The 22685-nt window shown below is 57.5% G+C and overlaps 2 protein-coding genes across 5 annotated transcripts in view; one reads left to right on the top strand and one right to left on the bottom strand.

Moving 5' to 3' along the window:
- Positions 1-184: 184 nt before the first annotated feature.
- Positions 185-19892, top strand: SLC8B1 (solute carrier family 8 member B1). Of its 2 annotated transcripts, XM_058656577.1 has the most exons (17): positions 185-341; positions 612-738; positions 2153-2368; positions 9505-9657; positions 9770-9822; positions 9933-9991; positions 10108-10212; positions 10289-10456; positions 11002-11109; positions 12280-12339; positions 12500-12627; positions 13818-13959; positions 15144-15265; positions 16589-16742; positions 17374-17454; positions 17672-17736; positions 18910-19891. In XM_058656577.1, exons 3-17 carry the CDS (start codon positions 2183-2185, stop codon positions 19105-19107), a joined length of 1782 nt encoding a protein of 593 aa, XP_058512560.1. In that variant the 5' UTR covers positions 185-341; positions 612-738; positions 2153-2182; the 3' UTR covers positions 19108-19891. The 2 variants fall into 2 exon arrangements, with proteins under 2 accessions (XP_058512560.1, XP_058512561.1); XM_058656578.1 differs by lacking the exons at positions 9505-9657; positions 9770-9822 and having other exon boundaries at positions 10109-10212; positions 18910-19892.
- Positions 19893-21881: 1989 nt separating this feature from the next.
- TPCN1 (two pore segment channel 1) overlaps positions 21882-22685 on the bottom strand; it is a 48213-nt gene continuing 47409 nt past the window's right edge. For all 3 annotated transcript variants that reach the window (XM_058656436.1, XM_004595283.3, XM_058656437.1), the window contains exon 28: positions 21882-22046. In XM_058656436.1, the coding sequence (XP_058512419.1) occupies positions 21930-22046 (117 nt within the window). In that variant the 3' untranslated portion in view covers positions 21882-21929. The remainder of the gene's footprint in view (positions 22047-22685) is intronic.

Raw genomic sequence — 22685 nt, 5'->3', positions numbered from 1 at the left:
GGCCGGAGCCCGGTGAGCCTTTGGGGGCGTGTCCCGGGGGCGTGGCTGCATGAGAGGCCTGCCTCCGGGAGGCGTGCCCTGGGACATGATTGGATGGGCGCCAGCCATGGGGGCGTGTCCCGGGGTTGGCAGAGGGCCGCGCCAGGGCGGAGCGAGCGGCGACCAGCAGCAGACTTGCGGGGCGAGAGCCGGGGACGCGGCCTCAGGCGGGGCTTCGGGGCCAGCGGCTGCGGAGCTCCGGGTTGTGACGGCCCGGACCGGCGGGCAGGGCCCCGGGGACGGCGGGCAGGGCCCTGCGAGGCCGCCGTGAGGAGTGTGCGGGATCCACGCCCAGGGCCGAGGTGAGAGGAGCGCCTTCACCTGCCGGGTCTCGCCTGGGAGGGCCCAGGCAGCGCGGTTGAACTTCTCAGTACACACCCGGGCTGGGAAACCGAGGCCCCCGACTTCTAGGCGGTAGCCCATTCTTCCTGTTAGATGTGCAGACCCTCTGGGTGCTCGGAAGTGCTCCTTTGGGGCGCGCGCCGAGAGCACCTGCTGCCAGGTAGAGGCGCCAGGCTTCCCAAGGGCTCCTACTGTGCGGACCTTTGCCAGCTCCTGTGTTCACTTGACAGATGGAGAATTACAGGCTCAGAGCGGGGAATTGACGACCCCCAAAACCCGTCCTGTGGTCAAGGGCGCCCAGTGGAATCATAGTCCTGGCGAACCGTGGCCGAGGGAAGAACTGTTTGGCACCCACAGGTGAGGTCTGGGGCAGGACCACACCCTTTTTTCCTCCTCCTCCCTGCCAGGCATTGCACACAGGACCAGGAAAACAACTTCATCTCCTGGGCTCTGTTCATACTGCTTGCAAAAATAAAACACACCCATTGGAGAACGTGTGGGGGAAAAGTCAGCAGGAGAAAGTGATTTTGCCCAGATTTTTATTTTGTTTTCTGGTTAGCTTTTTGGGGGTAAGGGGGGGGGAACTGAGCCACTTCCCCCCGCCCCAGGCTGGAGGGAAGAGGCGGATACCAGGTCCAGCCCGTTGGCGTTGATAACGGACACAGCAGCTTTGAGCAACACACTTCCCCCTGGGCTGCAGTTTCTCCATCAGCGGGTCTTTCTGCTGTGTGACTTCTCTGAGTCCCATGGTCTCTGGGCTCCAAGGCGTGGGGCTGCACCCATCTCCAGATCTGTTCTGAGAGCTGGAGGAGGAGCGGGAAGGCAGTGATGGTGAGGGAGGAGCAGGACTCAGTGTGTGCATCTGTACAATGGGACTATTCATAATACCTTCTGTTGGCATGCAGGGGAGCGGCAAGTGAGATCATTGTAAGAACACCTGCCTTCGGTAGAACACGCCGTTGCACAGGGTGAGCTGGGCTGGCATTCAGCATAGTTCCCCCCCCCTTTATTCTTTCTTTTTAAGATTTATTTTTATTTTATTTTTATTGGAATGTCAGATATACAGAAAGGAGGCAAGACAGAGAAGATCTTCTGTGCACTGATTCACTCCCCAAGTGACCACAATGGCTGGAGCTGAGCCAATCCGACGCCAGGAGCCAGGAGACTTTTATGGTCTCCCATGCTGGAACAGGGTCCCGAGGCTTTGAACCGTCCTCCACTACTTTCCCAGGCCACAAGCAGGGAGCTGGATGGGAAGCAGGGCTGCCGGGATTAGAACTGGTGCCCATATGGGATCCTGGTGCATGCAAGGTGAGGACTTTATAACCACTAGGCTATAGCACCGGGCCAAAAATGTATTTTTATTGGAAAGGTAGATCAGATTTATAGAGAGAAGGAGAGAGAAAGATCTTTCATCTGCTGGTTCACTCCCCAAATGGTTGTAGCAGCCAGAGGTGTGCTGATCTGAAGCCAGGAGCCAGGAGTTTCTTCCAGGCTTCCCACATGGGGCCATGTCCCAAGGCTTTGGGCCGTCCTCTGCTGCTTTCCCACAGGCAGGGAGCCTGATGGGAAGTTGAGCAGCTGGGATATGGACTGGTGCCCAGGTGCAACGCTGGTGCCACAGGTGGTGGCAGCCTTGCTCACTCCTGGCCCCTGAATGTGGGTTCCCTTTGCCCTTTCCTTGATGGGAATGGCAGGCAGTTCCTCGGTTGAAGAAGATTCTGGGCGCCCCCTGCTGACATGGTACCCCCCCCCCACTGTTACCCTGCAGGTCCCTGGAGCTGCTGACCGTGGGACCAGAATGCCAGCAGGAAGGGAAGCAGCCAGGACGGCCAGGCCCTGTGTGCTGATGGCTAGCAGATGGCTACACCTGCTCTGGGTCCTGTTGCTGGTGGAGACGGTGTCTGGGTCCTGGGGCCTGTCTCTGGGGGCTCCTGTTCGCCCCCAGGTCCCTGTCTCAGGCGTGAACCAGGCCCCCATGGCAGACGTGAGTACGCAGGCAGGATGCTGGGCAGGGTGGGACTTCACCTGCATTCGGTCACCGGGTGGTTAATGAGTGCGCTGGGACTGGGTTGGACCAACCCAGGGATACCTGTTGTCAGGGGTGAGGGTCATTTCACAACACGGGGAGGTCAGTGAGCAGTGTGCAGTGGAGGGAGGTCCAAGGGAGGCGGGGTACCAGCGTGTGGGCTCCTGCAGCACCGGAAGCAGGGATGGGTGCAGAAGGCGGGCAGGAAGGGAGAGGATTTTGAGTGAGTGTTGGACACAGCAGGTGGGGCCACAACGGCACGTGAGAGGGAGGGAGGAAGAGAGGAGTGTCCCAGGAGGCTCTTGGGTGCCAGCCTGGGGAGCGAGGCTTTGGGGGCTCTGGGAAGCAGGGCTGTTGAAGCAGTCAGGGGGTGCCGGGGGGCTTCCCCTCCCAGCAGGGAGGGGCGGACACAGGTCTGTGATCCCAGCAGCAGGGGAGCGAGCCCAAGGATAGGTGAGATCCACGTTTCTCAGAGCGCCCTGCGGCGTCTGCACCCCCCTGCCTGCCTGCCTTCTCTGGACGCTGCCAACTCTTGCCATAAGTTTGCTGAAGCAAGAACCACTAGCTGTGCACTTGGGCTGGGAGGGCAGGGCCTCCAAGCAGCTGCCAGGGGCCGCAGAGCCCCCTGGTGGCCGTCTTCAGGAGCAGGCAGGCAAATGGGCAGTGAGGCACCTGAACCCATTTCACAGATGGGAAAGTGGTTTGTAGCAATTGCACAGTTAGCTGCTGGGTGATCTGTGGCCTATGCCAGATCATCCCTCCCGGTTCTCCAGCACCGTAGGCTGGGCTTGTGCCAAGTGCTACCACAACCTCCCCCATAAGCCTCAGGTTGGGGAGTACGTGTGATTTTCCCTCTGTGCTACAGACGGGGGCGCTGAGGTCCTGGCAGGTGAAAGTGACCAAGAGGGAAGCAGTGGTGATGCCATGGTGTGGATCATGACCACTTTGTGTGGAGTTCAGACCTCGTCACCTCCACGCCCTGCCTCCCAAGATAGACACACACAGCCGCCCTTCCTGAGGCCTGGCTGCTGGCCACCGCGTGGCTGCAGGCTGGGACGGGCTGCCTGCCTGTCTCAGAGGCCCTCTTTGAGCCGACACGTGTTTGGCCGATACATGAACCCCTGCTGTGTGCCACGTGCTGGGTGTGGCAGGGAGCCCACGGACATGGTCCCTGTCCTCACGGCACTTGCATGCAGTGAGGGTCACAGAGGGGTAGGGAGTGGACACAGGACGGTCTGGCATGGTGAGCAGTAAAGTAGAGGACAGGATTGGATGTGTGTGTGTGTGTGAGAGAGAGAGAGAGAGAGAGAGAGAGCGCGCGCACAAGCAATGGAGATGAGGAGGAGCGACTCCCTCCCTGGGCCTGCCAGGGAAGCTTCTCAGAAGAAATATTTTTGAAAAGATTGATTTATTTTTATTGGAAAGTCAGATTTACAGAGAAAAGGACAGACAGAGAGGAAGATCTTCCATCCGTTGATTCATTCCCCAAGTGGCCACAATGGCCAGAGCTGTGCCGATCCAAAGCCAGGAGCCAGGAGCTTCTTCCAGGTCTCACACGGGTGCAGGGTCCCAAGGCTTTGGGCTGTCCTTGTCTGCTTTCCCAGGCCACAAGCAGGGAGCTGGATGGGAAGCGGGGCTGCCGGAACACAAACTTGCGGCCGCATGGGATCCCGGCTCATGCAAGGTGAAGACTTTAGCCACTAGGCTACCACACCGGGCCCTCAGAGGAGATTTTATTGTTAAGATTGATTTATTTAGAAGAGTTACACAGAGAGAGAGAGAGAGAGAGAGAGAGATAGAGCACGCTTCTGTGTGTTGGTTCATTCTCCAAATGGCCACAACAGCCAAAGCTTGAGCCAGAAGTCAGGAGCTTCTTCCAGGTCTCCCATATTGGGACAGGGACCCGAGGACTTGGGCCGTCCTCCACTGCTTTTCCAGGCATGCTAGCAGGGAGCTGGATGGGAAGCGGGGCTGCCGGGATTAGAACAAGTGCCCATATGGGATTCTGGGTGTGCAAGGCAAGGACTTTAGCCACTAAGCTACTGCACCGGACCCTCCATGACTCTTTTTAAATAGACTCATTTCATTTCTTTAAAAGGCAGAGAGAGAGAGACTCCCAACGTTTGGTTTCGCTCTCTAAGCAGCACAACCGGGGCTGGACCATGTCAAAGCCAGGAGGTGGGGACTCAGTTCAGGTGTCCCGCGTAGAGGATGGGGACTTGAGCACTTGGTCCGTCACCTGCGGCCTCTTGGGTATGCAGCAGCAGGAAGCTGAGTTAGGAGTGGAATCAGACCTGGAACTCGGCTGCTCTGATGCCGGCTGCAGGTTCTTCACCACTGGGCCTTCTCTGCATGGGGCTGACCCCTCTGTTCAGAGAGGAAACGGGAGGGAGGCTGATTCCCTTGGTCAAGTTCACTCCTGGATGTGGGTTCATGTGTGGATTCTGAGCAGGTGTAGGCGGTGTAGCCTCAGGGAGCCAGTTATCCAGTGCAGTTACCCTTCCTGGAGGGGGACGTGGTGGGGCAGCCTCGCCTGATTCCCCGGTTCCCATTTCAGGTCCTTTCCGGCAGGGCTGGACAGAGCCTTCTCCCAGGAATTCCCTTATGGAAAGAGCTTGTCTCCCTGGGAAAGCCCCCGGCCGTCACAAAGCCACAGGCCTGTGGTTTAGGTGGGAGGCTGGAGCCAGGGGACAGGGGTCACCTCTAGGAGCCTAGGCCCTGGGTCTGTGTCGCCTGTGAGGGGCGTTGCTGGAGAAGGGCTGGGGTGCCCGCAGTGCGAGCTTCGGCTGGCACCAGGGTATGTGCTGGCTCTGCTCCAGCAGCCACCGTGGCATGTAACTAAGCAGGCGTGGGCTGCAGTCAGTTCATGTTTATCGGCATGGGAAGTGAGTTTCCTGTAAGTTTACTTGTGGTGAGATGGTTTTCTTGATTTCTGTCCTGTAGCCATTTAAAAACATGAAACCAGATCGGGCTTGCTGTGGCAATCCTGGGCTGGAGTTATCTGACCTCTGGTTTACCTGCTGCTGTTGTTTTTTTTTTGTTTTGTTTTGTTTTGTTTTTCAGATTTATTTATTTTTATGTGAAAGGCAGAGTTGAGAGAGAGAAAGAGAGAGGGAGAGATTTTCCATTTGATGGCTTAATCCTGAAGTGGCTGCAACACCCAGGCCTGGGCCAAGCCAGTGTCAGGAATTTGGACCATCCTCAGTGCTTTCCCAGGCACCTCAGCTGGGAGATGGATCGCAAGTAGAGTAGCTGGGACTTGAACCTGTGTGCATGTGAATGGTGGCTTAACCCCCTCCTCCCACCACTCATACACATACAAGCCAGGCTCTACAAACTCCATCCTGGTCTCCCACATGGATGGCAGCTGTGGTATCTCTGCTGCCTGCCCAGGCCCTTCTGCTGCAGTATGGATTGGAAGCAGAGCTGGGACTTGAACCGGACGCTCAGGGTCCCTGGGTATCTCAAGGGGCAGCTCCCATGCTGTGTCATGAATGTGCCCATTGTTATTGACTCGGAGTCATTGTGCGTGTCCATGGAGGGATGAGAAAGATCAGACCAGCCTGGTTGGCTCAGCTGTCTCTCTGTGCCCTTTTAACTGTGTTCCCTGTGCAGTCCAGCACCACGGAGCACGGCAGACTATCACGCAACCAGCACCCCACGCGGCTCCAGACACCTCACCCTCCTGTAAACTAAGCTAGAGCCCCCAGAGGCTTCCAGTGCCTGCTGCCAGCCCCCCAGCCCCGCCAGCCCCCCAGCCCCCCAGCCCCGCCAGCCCCCCAGCCCCGCCAGCCCCGCCAGCCCCCCAGTCCCCCAGCCCCGCCAGCCCTGCCAGCCCCTCGCCTTAGTCTCTCTGAGCTAGTGTGTGTCGGCCACCTCTCGGAAGTGGAGTCACACAGCGTTCCTCAGTCTGTGTCTTGCCCGTTTGTCTTACGTGATGTCTCCGAGGTTGGTTCATGCTGTAACGAACGACAGAATTTCCTTCCTGTTTTTTCTAATGATTGCACTTTCATATGTTCCTGGTGATTTTAAAAACGCATCCTGTCACCTGTCAATAGTCTTTTATTTTTGAGATTTGTTTCTTTTTATGGGAAAGGCAAATCTACAGAAAGAAGGAAAAACAGAGAGGAAGAACTTCCACCTGCTGGTTCACTCCCCAAATGGCCGCCATGGCCAGAAGTGAGCTGATCTGAAGCCAGGAACCAGGAGCTTCCTCTGGGTCTCCCACATAGGCAGAGGGGCCCAGGACTTTGGGCCGTCTTCCACTACTTTCCCAGGCCACAAGCAGGGAGCTAGAAGAGAAGTGGGGCAGCCAGGACACGAACCCATAGGGGGTTGCAGTGCTTGCAAAAAGGATTAGCCAACGGAGCCCCAGCATCCTGTTCCTACAGCCTGGAGAGCTCGGATTTGGTTTATCCGTCTCCAGACATCTGGGTTACTGCTCTGTCTCTGACTTTGTGTGAATGATGCTGCCAGCTGTGAACAGGGGTGTCCAAAATCTCCAAGACCCTTCTCAATTCCTGCGGGCGTAAACCTAGAAGGAGAATGGTTGGGCCTCTGGTCATTCTATTTTTATCGCTTTGAGGAACTGTTTGTTTTCCACAGTGATCACCCCATGTTTTAAAATTTCATTTTGTTTTTGATGTTGTTTACATAGTTGACAATGCAGGGCGGCTGAATGGGGGGGGAGTTGAGGTTGGGGAAGGGGTGGGACTAAGCTTCCAGTGTTCCTTTGCTCCCTTTCTCCCGTACCTAGGGCAGGGGTGAGGGAGGGGGAGGGAGCTGCGCCTAGCTGCCAGACTACATCAGTACCCAGCAATGAGGGATGGCCACTTGATGTCACCTTAGAAATCCCGATGTGGGCAAGAATGTTCTGAGGGTATTACTTGAGTGGTTTGGTAGCTCCCAGATGCTGTTGGTTTCCCTGCTCTAAGGTTGAGAAAATCCTTCCAAAGTCCGCTGGCTGACAGAGTTCACCCCAGTACATGTATTCACCCAGACACTTGCTGCCAAAGCTTGGCCACCCATTTTTACACTACAGCAAACAATGCATAAGACTTTCAATTTCTTCCTTTTCTTAAAAAAAAAAAAAAAATTTTGAAATGTACAGCTGCAGAGAGAGTTCTTCCATCGATTGGTTCACTCCCCAGGTGGTTGCAACGGCCAAAGCCAGGAGCCTGGAACCCCATCAGGGTCTCCCACGTGGGTGACTGAGACCCGGGCACGTGGGCCATCTTCCACAGCTTTCCCAGGTGCATTAGCAGGGAGCTGGGTGGGCAGGAAAGTAGCCAGGATTCCAGCTGATGCCCATGTGGGATGCTGGTACCACAGTTGGAGGCCTTAACCAGGGTGCCAGGTCCCCTCATCAACATTTGTTTTCTGTTTATTTTTGGTTATCACCATTGTGATGGACATGGGGTGGGACTGATTAAAGCTGTTGGACAGAAAGAAAAGAGGAAGTGTGCAGGCGGAGGACATTTCCCAGGGCAATTACAAGAGTGCTGACGTATCCCCATTTATAAAAAGCAAACTTTCCAGCTGCAGAAACTGCAAAGGAGGAAGTCGAATGGCCCTAACATGTGGCAAGAGCACTCAGCTGCTGAGTCATTACGGATTGGCCAGGTGTGAGTCAGGCTTCCGAGAGCCAGCCTCGGCCAAGTGCAGGCATCGCTGGGCCCTGATCTCCCGGCAGGCATTCAAGGGTACCATTAAACCCATCCATGTTTAAGATATTCCCCTGGAGTGGATAGTATGAGGCCCATGTCCCATGGCAGTGTGTTCGGCTCTGCCACCGGAGTCCAGCTTCCTCTTCCTGCTGGCCCCGGGGGGCATCGGGGAGGGCTCAAGTACCTAGGTCTCCCCGCCACCCATGTGGGAGAGCTGACATTCCTTGGCTCCCATTGCTCCGGCATTTGGAGAGAGTGATCCAATGGATGGAATCATTGTGTCTAAAACGCATGGTTCTTTGTGTTTAGTCATTCAGTGAAAAAGATGCTTGTCCCTCTGCATCGCGCAGTCAGGCCCTGGCCCTGCCATGGAGCCTGCCATCCCTGTAGGCTTCTCTTGGCTGTGTGGGCTTTTCCAGAACCAACCGTAGGCACAGAAGGCTGGAAAGAATGCCTCCACCATGGCAGTTGGCACTCCATGGCTGGTGGGAGTTAGGATATGAAGGCTTCCACCGCCTGGCCCCTGAATTGGGCTCCAGTAGCCCTCGCATCAGCCCAGGCTTTGCGGCCGTCTTCTCATCACTGGCCTCCTCTCCCTGTCTGTGTCCCTTCCACCTCCCAGAGACACTACGATGCACACACAGATTCTCCTACTCGGCCGGTGTCGGGAGGAACTTGGGCAAGGGTATCATGACTCAGCACTTTCACTTCTAGAATTCTCTCCAGCAGAGTCTTCTCCCATATCCAGAGTCATACACAGGATGATCATTGTTGCTGGTCTAGAAACATGAGGGGCAGGCACTGGCACTGTGGTGTGGTGGACAAAACAGCCACCTGGAATGCCAGCATCCCATGTGGGTGCTGGTTCGAGTCCCCTGTGCTCAACTTACGATTCAGCTCCCCATTCACGCGCCTGGGAAGGCAGTAGAAGATGGCCCAAGTGCTGGGACCCCTGCACCCACGTGGGAGACCCAGATGGAGTTCCTGGCTTCTGGCTTCGGCCTCAGCTGTTACATCCATGTGGATCTTTTTCTTTGTCTCTGCCTTGCTCTGTAACTCCTCCTTTCAAATGAGATAGATAATAAATAAACCTTAAAAAAGCAAGAGGCAAACAGCTGGCACAGTGTTTGAGATGCTGCGTGGGCTGCCTGCATCCCATGTTGGAGTGCTTGGGTCTCCCATGTGCATGACAGGCGCCCATAGGTGCCTTAGCAGGGAGCAGCTGGGGCTCTGATGTGGGTTGTAGTGTCCCAAGCAGTGCCTTACACGGCCATCCACCCATAACAGCCCTCCTCATTTTACTTGGAAAGCTAAAAGGACACGATTGGCATGTGGGGCGGGGAGGGGAGGTGACAGCTTTGTGCTTAGAGGGGCCTGCCCCTCCCACGCCCATCCCCCTGTCCCCGCTCCCATGCCTCCTTGCTCCAGTGTCGCAGTGTGTGTAGCCTGAACGTCTCTGACCGCTGCAACTTCATCCGGAGCAACCCTGACTGCCGCAGCGACGGCGGCTACCTGGACTACCTTGAAGGAGCCTTCTGCCACTTCCACCCCAGCCTCCTCCCACTGGCCATCACCCTCTATGTGAGGCCCTGCCCCGGGGGTAGAGGGTGGGGTGTGGGAGGGGGAACTGGTGGGGGGCAGGAACCCCTGCCTGGACGTGACCCTCCCGCTGTGTGCGGCTCCCCCTTCCCAGGTTTTCTGGCTGCTCTACCTGTTTTTGATCCTGGGGGTCACAGCCGCCAAGTTGTGAGTTAGGCTTGTGGGCAGGTGGGAAGCGGGTGTCCCAGGAGGCTGAGGTGGGGGGAAGACAGAGGCGGGGTGCTGTGGAAGTACTGACATTTGCCTTTTATCTTCAGCTTCTGTCCCAACTTGTCGGCCATTTCCCGCACGCTCCAGCTCTCCCACAACGTGGCAGTATCCTTTGGCTCCGGGGCGGGGGGCTCGCCTCACTGGTGAGGTGAGGGGGGAGACGGGGGGCCCTCCCCCATCCCTCCCCGACTGTGTCCTTCCTTGACCATCCCCCCCTCCATGGCGTCACCTTCCTGGCCTTTGGAAACGGTGCACCTGACATCTTCAGTGCACTGGTGGCTTTCTCAGACTCACGCACCGCCGGCCTGGCCATCGGGGCACTGTTTGGTGAGGCCATGGCCCTAGCGGGTGTGGGGAAAGACAGGCTGCAGTAGGGCAGCTGAGCATGGCACGTCTCCTGCAGGTGCTGGCGTGTTGGTCACCACCGTGGTGGCCGGGGGTATCGCCATCCTGCACCCCTTCACAGCTGCCTCCAGGCCCTTCCTCCGGGACGTGTCCTTCTACATGACGGCTGTGTTCCTGACCTTCACCGCCCTCTACTTCGGCAGGATCACGCTCGCGTGGGCCCTTGGTGAGCCGGCCTGATAGGGCCTGTGGGTACGGAGTCCAGGAGGTGGCTAGGGACAGAGGGATGTGAGTGCGGGGGACCCGGGAGCTGGGTCTGAGTCCAGCTACAGAAACCTCCCTGCAGCTTGCAGTAAACAGGATCGTGGGGCACTATAACCAGGGAGCTGGGGTGGCAGGGTGGTCCGTGTCCCTGGTTTGCAGTGTGACCAGCAGGTCAGCCACCTCCGGGGACATGCACAGAGGGACGCTGTGTGCAGAGGGTCAGGAAAATGATAAGGGACTCAGAGAGAGCCCCAGCCACAGAGAGAGTGCCCAGAGAAATAACCCTGAATGGCAGCCGCTGCCGCTACTGCTGGGCCTCCACTGACCGAGCTCACAGTTGGGCTAGCCTGTGGAGCGAGGCACAGAATGAGACTACCAGCCGCCCTTAGGCTGGAGGCTGCCCTCTCATTCAGGCAGATGGTGAAGGAAGGAGAGATGGGCCCAGGAGTTGGCCAGGTCCCTGCTGCCAGCCTGGTCCCCGTGGCGACAGCCTGCACCTGTCCGCAGGTTACCTGGGGCTGTATGTGTTCTACGTGGCCACCGTCATCCTCTGCACCTGGATCTACCAGTGGCAGCGGGCGAGATCGTTGGTCTGCTCCGCGCCGGGGACTCCAGGTAAGGGTCCTCCATCACTTGATTCCTTCCTCTCACTGGCACTGCTTTGAGGCACCTATGTTTTATGAGAACATACTTTGGAGTTCAAGTCTTTCCCCAGGCCAGGAAGCTGCAAGGGGAGGGAAGGGCGGGGCCAAAAGGCTGCTTCCCTACCCACAGTGCCAGAGGTCCCACCGGGATCCAAGGAACGCTTCTGTAATTAGATCAGGATGTGCCAAAAAGCAAGATAGTCACTCATTCCTTCCATGTCTCTAAGGACTGGCTTGGAGCAAGTGCCAGTGACTCTTCCTCCAAGAAGTCTGCCTTGATTTTTCCTCCCCTCTTGTCTATGTCAAGCGAGCTTCTGCTATTTCAGCGCTTACATCCATAGCAGCCCGTCAGATGGGAGGCCATGAGGCCTGGAGAGTGGCCCTGCGTCACACAGTGGCCCAGAGCAGCCCGTCAGACGGGAGGCCATGAGGCCTGGAGAGCAGCCCTGGGTCACACAGTGGCAGAGTCAGAGCTCAAGTGACTCCTGACTCCAGAAAGGCCCGTTTTTTTCCTGGCCACTTGCAGCAGGTGGCAAGACTGCACACATCCCTGAAGAAAAGCCTCCAGAGAGTGAAACACTGGCATTAGGCATCTCCGAGAGCCCGATGAAGTGAGCTGCACTAGTTGTGTCCCCAGAACTGCTGTGAGTTAGGCTCTCTGCATGAAACTCCCCAAGCCCGGCCTCAGGATGGAACAGTGGGTTGGGCCACTGCCCACCACGCCGGCATCCCACGTCAGAGCAATTAGAGTCCCAGCTACTCCACTTCCCATCCTGCTCCCTGCCTATGTGCCTGGGAAAGTAGTGAAGAATAGCCCAAGACCTTGGGCCCCTGCACCCACGTGGCAGACCTGGATGGAGCCCAGCGCAGCCCCAGCCACTGTGGTCATTTGAGGAGTAAACTAGTAATAGTAGGTAGGTTGGTCTCTCTCTCTCTCTTTCTTTCTGGCTGTGCCTCTCAAATGCATAGCTAAATGTTTTAAAAGAGCAACAGAGATTTACTGCACATGCATGAAGATTGCTGAGAAACCCAGAATGCCGAGCGGCCTGCACACTCAACCCCAGACACTGCCCTGTCCCCGGATGTTCCTGGGGCAGGTCTGGGCTCCCAGCTCACACCCAGCTTGCACCGTCTCTTTCAGAGATGCTCTCAGAGTCTGAAGACGACTTGGTCTCTTCCAACACCAACAGCTATGACTATGGTGAGGCCTGGCCAGTTGAGGCAGGAGGGATGGGAAATCTGAAGTCTGGTCCCGGAAGCAAAGCTCAGAGCACTGGGCTCGTACTCTTCCCCAGGCTTGGGAGGACTTGGGTGGGGAGAGGGAAGTGCCACAGCTGTCCCTGCTTCGTCCCCACCAACAGGGGACGAGTACCGGCCGCTGCTCTCCCAGGAGACCACGGCTGAGATCCTGGCCAGGGCCCTCAACCCTTTGGACTCCAGGAAGTGGAGAATTAAGTCGGCATCCTGGAGGGCCCTCAAGGTGTTGAAGGTAGGCAGAGGTGTGTGTGTTTGTGTACACGCACGTGCATGGGCGCCCATGCATCTCTGTGTGTCTGTATCTGTGCGTGTCTCTGTGTGTCCGTGCATGTGTTTGTGTACGTGTCTCTGTGTCTGCATGTGTGTCCGTATGGCTGTGCACAGGCATGTCTCTGTACCCGTGTGTTCACGTGTGTGTGTCTGTGTGACCAGGTCACTGACGGCCTGGCCTGGGGCTCAGCTCTGCACAGAGGAGTCTGCCCAGGGTCAGAGGGGAAGGAACCAGCTGGTGGAGTTGTGGGGACAGTTGTGGTGAGAGCTAGGTTGAGTTTCTGTGACCATTGCTGGCCCTGGAGGTCTGCACTGCACACAGCTGCCCTGGCTGCCTCAGCCAGGGTCCCAGCCCGCAGCCCTGTTAATCTTCCTGGAGGTGAGCCTGAGACCTTCAGGGTGGACACAGCTCAGCTTCTTGCTCCCAGGGGCAGATTGCAAGTGCATCTGCAGCCGCCGTCGCTCTGGCTGTGTCCTTTAGCAAGGCCTCTGGCCTCTCTCAGTCCCTTCCCCCCCTGTGGAAAGGGACTTATGATCCTGCCTTTCCCCAGAGTGGTGGTCTTAGGAAGTGCCTGCTGCGGCCGTGCCGTGTGCTAACACCCCCCCACTCCCCTACCCTCCACCCCAATCTCCGTGACTTGCTGTGGCTGGGCTGGGGTGACTCTGCAGTTGCCAGCAATCAGGGCTGCCCTGGATCTCATTCTGGGGCCAGGGAGCCTCTTGGCAGGTTCTCAGTGGAAGAGGCCAAGGCTGGCTCTCCAGGCACATTCAATGCCTCTGTAGACATTACATTCACCAGGAGGAGATTTCTAGCCAAGCCTGGCATTCATGGAACAAGTACGTTCTACAGACCCTGGCCACTCGGCAGAGTGTGTGGGTGTGGGTTCAGTTATGGGAGGGGATGGAAGAACTGGCAATGGTGATGGTGGTCTGAAGGGCTGTGTGTGGTGCTTAGTAGACACTGGCTAACGGCACAAGGCGGAGGGGCAGGCAGAGGTGGGTTGTACCCCAGCTGTCCATTCCCCCGGTTGGCTGGCCCTCAATCACACTTGGCCAACAATGGCCTTGCCCATGAGTCACCAAGGTCCAACCCTGACCGTGGGATCTCAGGTATCTCCCTGATGCCAACTTCTGCCTTTGCTCATCTGCCAGCTGCCCGTGGAGTTCCTGCTGCTTCTCACCATCCCCGTGGTGGACCCGGACAAGGATGATAAGAACTGGAAACGGCCCCTCAACTGTCTGCACCTCGCCATCAGCCCTCTGGTCGTGGTCTTGACCCTGCAGTCAGGAGCCTGTGAGTATCTCCCTCCTCCCCTACCACCCGCAGCCAACCCACGTTCCAGAACGTTTCTCTGAACCACAATGAAAGCAGGAGAGGGTGGGAGGGGGCATCTGGGCTGGTGGCAGAACTTTGGACAGCGATGGGTGATTCACATGGTTTGTGCTGTTGAGGGTACCGGCCTACACTTGTATCCAGGACCATCACAGGGTCAAATTGGTCCAGCCCCGCTGGCTGTAGGTAGAGGCTGCCCCCAGTGACCCAGGAGCTGAGTCCGGCCCTCTGGCTCATTTGCCTACATTTAAAAATGTACAGCTTTCAAAGTAAGACCCAGATTTGGGCTTCTCAAGACTGGAAGAATCTCTCTGAATCCTGCTGGAGCTGACAGGATGAAGTGTGAATTCGGGGGTCCCATGAGGGGCTCTTGCCTCCCCTGACTGTATGGCCCAGCCAGTCCCCAGACACTGGTGGGGTCTCCCTCTGTCCTGGGTGTCCTTTGTATCTGCCCTGCTCAGGCCTGTGTTATCGCTGTTATATGAATTCTTTATTTTCACTGTATTTAAAAGACAGAATGTTTACATCTGCTGGTTCATTCCCCAGATGCCTGCAACAGCCAGAGCTGGGCCAGGCCAAAGTCAGGAGCCTGAACCTCAGTCCAGGTCTGCTACGTGGGAGGTGGGGAGCCATGTACCCAAACCAGCACCTGCTGCCTCCCAGGGTGTGCATTAGAAAAGGGGCTCAAAAAAAGGAGTTATAGAATCTTCTTCCTGCCTGTGGAAGCTTCAGACCAAATGGGTTATCTTGTGGAACTGACTTATCAAGAGCAGGTGTGGCTCAAGTCTGTGTGTCAGTTTGGGTTTGATTGGAAGGTTCGTCTCACAGAGCTCTGCCCATCTGTTGGTAATGCCTGGCCAGAAGGGCTGCCTTAAAGCTTAGTTGAACTGTCATGGTTGATTAATGATGTCTGCCATGGCTCCAGCACAGAAGGCGGGAAAGTCTGTTTCCCATGGGTCTGTCTTTCCTTGCTCATGTGACTGGCCCGAGAGCTTCCTTTGCATTTTCTGTCATTTTTCGCCTGTCCCCTCATCCCATCCCGGAAGCGCATGGGGGTACCTATCATGTACCTGGGCAGTCAGCTGTACGTTGGCTGTGCCGTCCAGGACATGCTGAGCTGAGATCCGCTTCTCGTCCCTCTGCAGATGGCGTCTATGAGATAGGCGGCATCCTTCCCGTCTGGGCAGTGGTGGTGATGGCTGGCACGGCCTTGGCGTCCATCACCTTTTTTGCCACATCCAACAGCGAGCCTCCCAAGTTCCACTGGGTAAGAACCCCAGCCAGACGAGGGGCTGCGGGGGTCTCCCCGACAGCCACCTGGGCCGCTTCTCCAGGCAGCTCTGCCGATCTTCACTGCCCATGGCGACAGCTTGGCTGAACCTTGCCTCTGTTCAGGGTGTGGTGTGCTTACACCGAGGTGTAACTCACGTGCTGTGCCACTCACGCATTTGAGTGTACAATGTGCTGGCCATCAGCGTATGCACAGCTGTAGGGCACCGCCATCATCCCAGGCGACACTGCCCCTTTCATAGGGACTTGGCCTGTCCCTCTCCCAGGACACTGCAGCATTACCCTGCTTTAGTCTTTTTGGGTTTGCCTGTTCCGGACACACCTTCTAAGTGGAATCGTACCAGAATTGGTATATCTGACTTCTACTTTGCATGATGTTTCTTTGAAAGACGTATGTGTGTATTTGAGAGGCAGAGCAACGGAGAGGGTGAGAGAGACAGAGAAATACCCTCCAGCCATTGCTTCACTCCCCACATGGCTGCAATAGCCAGAGCTGGGCCAGGCACTTCATCCGCATGTTCTACACAGATGACAGGGACCCAATTGCTTGGGGCATCTTCTGCTGCTCTCCCAGGTGCGTTAACAGGGAGCTGGATTGGAAGAGGAGCAACCAGGATTTGGACAGGCGCCCTGTTATGGAATATAGGAGCCACAATGCCAGCTCCTGATGCCTGTTGAAACAAACAAATTTTCATGCTGCCTTCCCCCAATAAAAGACGTCCTTCCGCGCACACCTTGTCGGAGGGCAGGCAGGATCCCATGTGCAGGTGGATTTCACGTGGGGTGGCTCATCGGGAACTGATTCCACATCTTGAGGACTTTTTTTCTCCCTAAGATCATAAATACTTTAGAAACCAGGAATGCCATGGACTCACGGGACCTGTTTCTGGGGCAGCAGTGAGCAGTGGGGAAGGCCAGGTCCATGGTCATGGGGGTTTCGTGCAAGATCCAAGTGCAGGACCCAGCTCCAAGTACCTCACATCGGGGCAGGCAGCAGTGGCCTGGCCTGGGGTGGGGACACTGAGGATTGACTAACAGGCAAGGGGTTACTTTTCTAGAGTGATGGGTGGGATACAAATCTGATGGGAGCTAGGTAGGACAAGCCTTCTGTCACAGGGTTAGTTGGCACTAACATTTTTCTGAGCACTCACTGTGCGCAGGTGCCAACTCCACAGAGCGCCTTGTCTGTGCGACACGACCTCCTGTGTGGGCTGCCATTATCCTGATCTGCAGAGGAAGGAGCTGAGGCTGGTGGGAGCTGGCTTGGGCCCACCCGCATGTCTTTTCCCCACCCCCACAGCTCTTTGCTTTCCTGGGCTTCCTGACCAGTGCTCTGTGGATCAACGCGGCTGCCACAGAGGTGGTGAACATCTTACGGTCACTGGGCATAGTCTTTCGGCTCAGCAACACCGTCCTGGGCCTCACGCTACTGGCCTGGGGGAACAGTATCGGAGGTGACTCGGGCAGGGTGGGCATCCGGCATGAGCACAGTCTCATGGGGGCTCTTCACTCTGTAGTCAGAGTGGCATCCAAGCAGTGGCATCCAGGGTGTGTGTCAGCATGGACTCGGTGCCCACTGCCTTTATTGTATAAGATGTAGAGATGTGTGTGAAAAGTAGAGTTACATAGAGAGAGGTCTTCCTGCTGCCAGTTCACTCCCCCGGTGGCTTCCATAGCCAGAACTGGGCCAGGCTGAAGCCAGGAGCCTGCAACCCTGGCTGGGTTTCTCACATGGATGCAGGGGCCCAAGCACTTGGGCCATCTTCTGCTGCATTAGCAGGGGGCTGGATGGGAAGCAGAGCAGCGGGGACTTGAACCAGCAGTGATGGGTTAACTTGCTATGCCACAATAGCTGCCCCAGTGGGTAAAAGCAGCATGTCCTATTATGTGCCTAGACTGCCCTGGCAGGAAAGAGTAGGGGAAGAGAACTGTACCTTACAGGGTACTGTACCACACATCCTCATAGCACCTGGTGGGGAATGCCAGCCTCAGGCGGGTGTTCATTGAGGTCTGTTGACTGAGAGTGACTGTGCAAGGTGCCAGCAGACGTGGTGGCCCCACCGACACCCTCTCCTGTTTACACAGATGCCTTCTCGGATTTCACCCTGGCCCGCCAGGGCTACCCACGGATGGCGTTCGCAGCCTGCTTCGGCGGCATCATCTTCAGTATCTTTTGCGAGGTTGTCTCAGCACTGGTGTCCCTGGGGTAGTGTTCCCTAGGGTAGTGTTCCCAGGTTACATGACTGCTGGAGCCTCAGGCACCTTGTGTGCACAGATTAGGCTGACTGGGTTTTGGGGGGCCTGGGTCGGACCCAGCGGGAGGGGCGGCAGCGTGGGGAGAATGGGTGTCCTGCTCTAGCGTACTTCCTGACCTTGGCTGCAGATCTCCTGGTGGGCGTCGGGCTGGGCTGCCTGCTGCAGATCTCACGCAGCCACGCCGAGGTTAAGGTGAGTGGCCACAGCTCCTGCAAGGGGGTCTGGGTCTCCTGCCCTCCCCCCACCCTCCTGGGCTGGGGAAGCCGTTACATCCCATCTATTCACACTTTCTGGACAAGGGGGCTTGTCTGAATTTTTGACTGCTTTGCAGCATAACGTGCATATTGAGTCGGGGGGGGGGGGATGTATCCCTTGCAAGTCTGTAGAGTTATTAGGATGGGGAGAAGGCATTTGGGTCCTGGTCCTATCATTTCATTGCTGCTGCATGGCTCTGCATGGTGACTTTCCCAGGGCCTTGGTTTCCTCACCTGTCCAATGGGGTTGATGACACCTGCCAAGCTCCCCTAGATGAGCACGTGTCAGGGAAGGGCCAGGCTGAGCAATGTATGCGGACAGTGCCTGCAGGGGGAGAGGGGCTGAAACATGCTCAGTGGCATAGGTTTCTCACTGCATCAAAAAGCCGCTAGGAGCCATGAGACCTGCTCCAATCTCCTGTGGTCCTGGGGGTAGAAGGAGTTCCTGGATATCTGCATTTTGTAACCAGCTCCCTGAGGGCCGATGTAGGGCCAACAAGCCTTCCCTTGAGCAGCTACTCTTGATTGAACAGGCAGAGAGACAAAGGGCTTCCATCCTCTGGTTCACTCCCTACATGCCCACGACGGCCTGCACCCACACGGGACACCTGGAGTTCCAGGCTCCTGGCTGCACCCTGGCCCACCAGGGCTGCCTGCTCATGGCACTTGCAGCCATTTCAGGAGTGAACCAGTAGTACTCTCCAACTCTGCCTTTCAAACCACTCGACCCTTCCTTTCTTTTTCCAATGGCAAACACCTACTGTAGGTTTTATTTTCCTTCCTGGCTTGAAGGAGCTCCTTTTTTGCGACCACTTCTGTGGGAGCTCCAAGGACGGGCATTTTAGCTTCATCCCTCCTTCCCCTCACCAGGAACCTAACATGGTGTTGTAAGACCGCCAGGCTCAAGCTGAGGTGGGGTACATGCAGCCGGCAGCAGTGGAAGTTGGCAGAGACGTTTCTGTTTTTCTGCTGGTTCTGGGTCTAGAAGCTTCTGGGAGCCACCCTGCAGTGGGTTGTTTGCCCTCTGACTTAGAGCTGTGGGTGGCAGCCGGGTGGAGGTGACGGTGAGGATGAGACCGTACCCCAGACCCTCTCTTCTGCCCTCCTGCAGCTGGAGCCAGCCGGCCTGCTGGTGTGGGTCCTGGCCGGCGCCCTGGGCCTCAGCCTGGTCATCTCGCTGGTCTCCGTCCCACTGCAATGCTTCCAGCTCAGCAAAGCCTACGGCCTCTGTCTGCTCCTGTTGTACCTGAACTTCCTCATCGTGGCCCTTCTCACGGAGTTTGGGGTGATTCACCTGAAGAGTGGGTGACGGCAGCTGTGGGGTTCTGTACCTAGTGGAAGGGGTCACAGTGGGCAGGTGGGGTCCCCTGAGTGTCTGCTGGAGACAGGAGAACTAAGTCCCTCTGGCTGCCAGCATCTGGCAGCATCACACAGGGACTTGGCCGGGGAGCTTCTTTGTGGACCGAGTCCCTGAGGGAAGCAGGACACTCGTGGAACGACCTGTAGCCACTGCAAGGAGGGCTGGAGTTTAGGGTCAAGGGATGTTGGGGTGCCCCTCCTGGACTGCCTGGAAGACCCCTAAAGCATGCACACGGGAAGTACCTGCAGGGGCTCCGCCCTGGCTTAAGGTACCCCTCGTGGGATCCAGGCCTCCAGTTGTCGCCCAGCCTCGGCCACAGGGACCCAGACCGAGCAGGTGCCTCAATGGATGTCCTGCTCATGAGGCCGAATGCTGCAGGGGTGAGCTGGCGCTGGTGTGCTTCACTGAACCTGGTGGCTGCACAGTGACCCCAGCCTGCCTTGAGGCTGCTTCCTGGGACCTTGCCATGGCCCTGGCACATCCTCCCTGCCCACAGCTGGGGCCCCCGGATACAAGATGGGAGGCCACTGGCTGTGTCCTATGCCTACCTCAAGCCGAGAGGACCACTGCCCTGGGCCCTCTGGCTCCCAGCTGTGCCCTAACCTTTCCAACAGGCAGCTGCTGCCTGGCTTACCCTGGTGGTAAAGCAAGAGACTTGACTGTCTGACTTCTCCCTCAAGGGATTAAATATTTCACAGTTAAAACCAAAGCTGCCTCCTTAGTGCCACCTCTGCTGGGGCTCGGGGGTTGAGTGGCTGGGCCCAAGGCACTGGGGGGAGGAAGGAGGGGGCAGAGTCATGAGAGGCAGCCATGTTTACAAAGCAGAGGCTTTTTATTAATATGCCAGAAATCAGGGACACGGGGCATTTCCAAGTAACAAATTAGCAACGTACAAAACCTCCCAGGCCTCTCCCGTGATCTGTACAAAATGATTGTCCGCGTGGTGTGGAGTAAGGCTGGGGTTGGGCAGGGCGAGGGCCAGCAAGGGCCTCTGCACCAAGCCAGGGTGAGGGCACAGCGGCTGTCACTGCCCTGCCAGGCTGTGACACGGGGCCAAGGCGACATCTAGGGCCTCCAGGGCTCCTAGACCCTGGGGACACTGTGCCCTGCTCAGTAGGCGGGGCTGTGGGTCAGTGTATCCTCAGTCTCAATGAGGGTGGCCCCTGGCTGGAGTCTGGCCCCTCTCTCCCCTCTGCCTGCTTGCTCAGCCAGTGCTGGGTGACCCTAGGGCCTCTCCCAGGCACGGCAGGGGGTGGACAAGGTTACAGCCCAGAACCAGCCCTGGCAGCTGGTTAGAGCTGCCCCTGCCCCCCACTTCCAACACACAACCCCAAAGGCACACAGTTGTGCAAAGAAAGTTCCTGCTCACAGCGGGGAAGGCTGTGGCCCTGCAGAGACTGGGAGAGGACAACGTACGAAACCTGCCTCCGATGGGCATCACAGGGGCTCTCGGGGACTCATCGATTGCCTGAAGGCAGTGGCTGAACACCCCACATCAGCCACCCTCACCCCCAGCTCAGGGACAGCTGTGCCATGCTGGCCGTGGAGCCAGCCTGGCCTTGGAAATGGGAGTGGGAAGCTGCTCCCCTGGGAATCAGGCTGTCCTCCCTGGCCTGGGACTGGGGGTGTTGGGGTCACAGAGCCTCTGTCGCCCACCCTCCCAAGCTCAGAAGGCCGCAGTCCCAGGTGGGAATGGCTGCTTCATTCCAAGACCTGAACCCAGACCTGCCTCGACTTCTCCCGTGTGTGGACAGAGTTCCCACGAGGGTCCCTGGGGACTGCGTCACTGAGTGTCCATCTGAACCCGCTTCACGGGAAGCTGAGTGCCTACCCCAGCTGGCCCCCAAGGCAAAGAGGACCGTCCCAGGCCAGGGTGGCCTGGGCTGCGGCCAGGTCCCACGGGGGCAGGCACTCCCCGTGCCTCTGCCGTGAACTCCTCCCACACACCTGCTCTCAGCACCATCCTCAGTGAACCCAGCATCCTTCTGCTTCAACAGGTTGAACCACAGGAAGAGGGGCTTGGACAGGCAAGGAGGCCTGTATGTGCGGGGAACACTCTGGTGTCACGGCCATCACAACAGCAGCCTGGTCACTGGACCTGAGTTCTGCAAGAAGGCCACCAGAGAAGGATTTCCGGCCACAGGAATGACACAGACACACAGGAGAAACGACTTCCGAGTCAGGGCCCCAAACCCTCCAACAGCCTCTCCCCATTTAGCTCTGCTAACTGGGAACTGACTGCCCAGGAGAGCCACACCCCTCGCACCTTCCCTGGGAGGTACCAGGCACTAGTGTTGCCTATATGGTCCAGGCTCTTTCCTGCCTAAGTGGTTTTGTCCCTAAAGCCAGACACTTAACACCCAGGCAGTGGGCACAGCGAGTCAGTAGGCAGCCGCTGGGGGAACATGGGCTTGAAAGTGGCAGCAGGAAGACTGGCCCAGGCCCACCCTAAAGGCTGGCCCTGCAGAGAAGGGCTACGGCTGCTCTAGTGGTCTTGGGCAGGGGCTTCTGGAATGTTCCACATTAGCCAGAGCTCCCTGGGAGTGGGTTCCAACTCTCCCCGTCCCCTGAACCACAGGGACTTCTGGAGTGAAGGAACTCGGGGCCAGCAGGCTGCACAGCAAGCCTCCCCCCTGCCCTGGTCTCCTGCTCTATATAAACGTGTGCATATATCTGAGCACGTGTGTGTGCACACACACGTGTTTCCGTACATGGCGGTGAGATAATACTATTGTGTTATTGCATAGATGGTGCAGCTGTTGCGAGCGGGGCTAGGTGACAGTCTGCGAGCGCTGGCGGCTGCCCGGGGGCTGCGGGATGGTGGGCACGGTGCTGCTCAGTAGCTGTCGCTGTTCCTCCTGCTCCCGGGCATGCTCCTCGTACCACTCCTGGGGCAGACAGCAGATGTGGGCTGAGAGGCAGGCCTCCCGAGGCCACCCCACCAGTGGGGGGTCACAGAGCAGGCCTCAGGTGCTCAGACTAGGATGGATGCCTGGGCTGCAGCTCTCCTTTCAGCAAGGCTCAGGGCGGTAACCACCCAGTGCCCTGTGTCACCCGTGGCAGCACATGCGACTGCGCGTGTCACCAAGTCACAAGAATTCCCAGCAAGCAGCACAGCCCCTGGGGCTGGCGGGAAGAACTTTCCAGAACCCCAAGGGACCCCAGGGGGAAGAAAAGTCCCTGGGCTGGAGTGGCAAAACCCTTACTCAACAGCGAAGGGCCAAGGACCAGGACATGGTACAAGAAGGTACTTCTCTCTTAAAAACACAAGCACCCTGGGCACAGCATGGGGTCCTTATTCCCAGGGGTCAAATATGGGCTGGAAATATTCCACCCCTCCTGCCAGGGGGTTGTAGCCACCTTCTGCCTACTCCCCTCCACCCACACCCCCTGCACAGCTCAGAGCAGGGGATGGACAAGTTGCAGGGGCAGGCACAAGCAGGCTGCAGAGGAGGGCTGCTTCCACTGGGGCACGGATTGAGGACATGGCAGTGGGAGGAGCCCTGGCCCTGGCCCCTGGCCCAGCC

Source organism: Ochotona princeps, chromosome 29 (genome assembly GCF_030435755.1).
Source record: "Ochotona princeps isolate mOchPri1 chromosome 29, mOchPri1.hap1, whole genome shotgun sequence".
NCBI classification, from domain to species: Eukaryota; Metazoa; Chordata; class Mammalia; order Lagomorpha; family Ochotonidae; genus Ochotona; species Ochotona princeps.
Note: the sequence above shows the minus strand (reverse complement) of the source record. Positions and strands in the feature narration are given on the sequence as shown.

Coding starts and splice junctions, on each gene's coding strand:
- SLC8B1 (XM_058656577.1), top strand. CDS start 2,183: ATGCCAGCAGGAAGGGAAGCAGCCAGGACGGCCAGGCCCTGTGTGCTG. Junction 11,110..12,279: donor CTCCGCGCCGGGGACTCCAG/GTAAGGGTCCTC, acceptor CGTCTCTTTCAG/AGATGCTCTCAGAGTCTGAA. Junction 12,340..12,499: donor CACCAACAGCTATGACTATG/GTGAGGCCTGGC, acceptor CCCCACCAACAG/GGGACGAGTACCGGCCGCTG.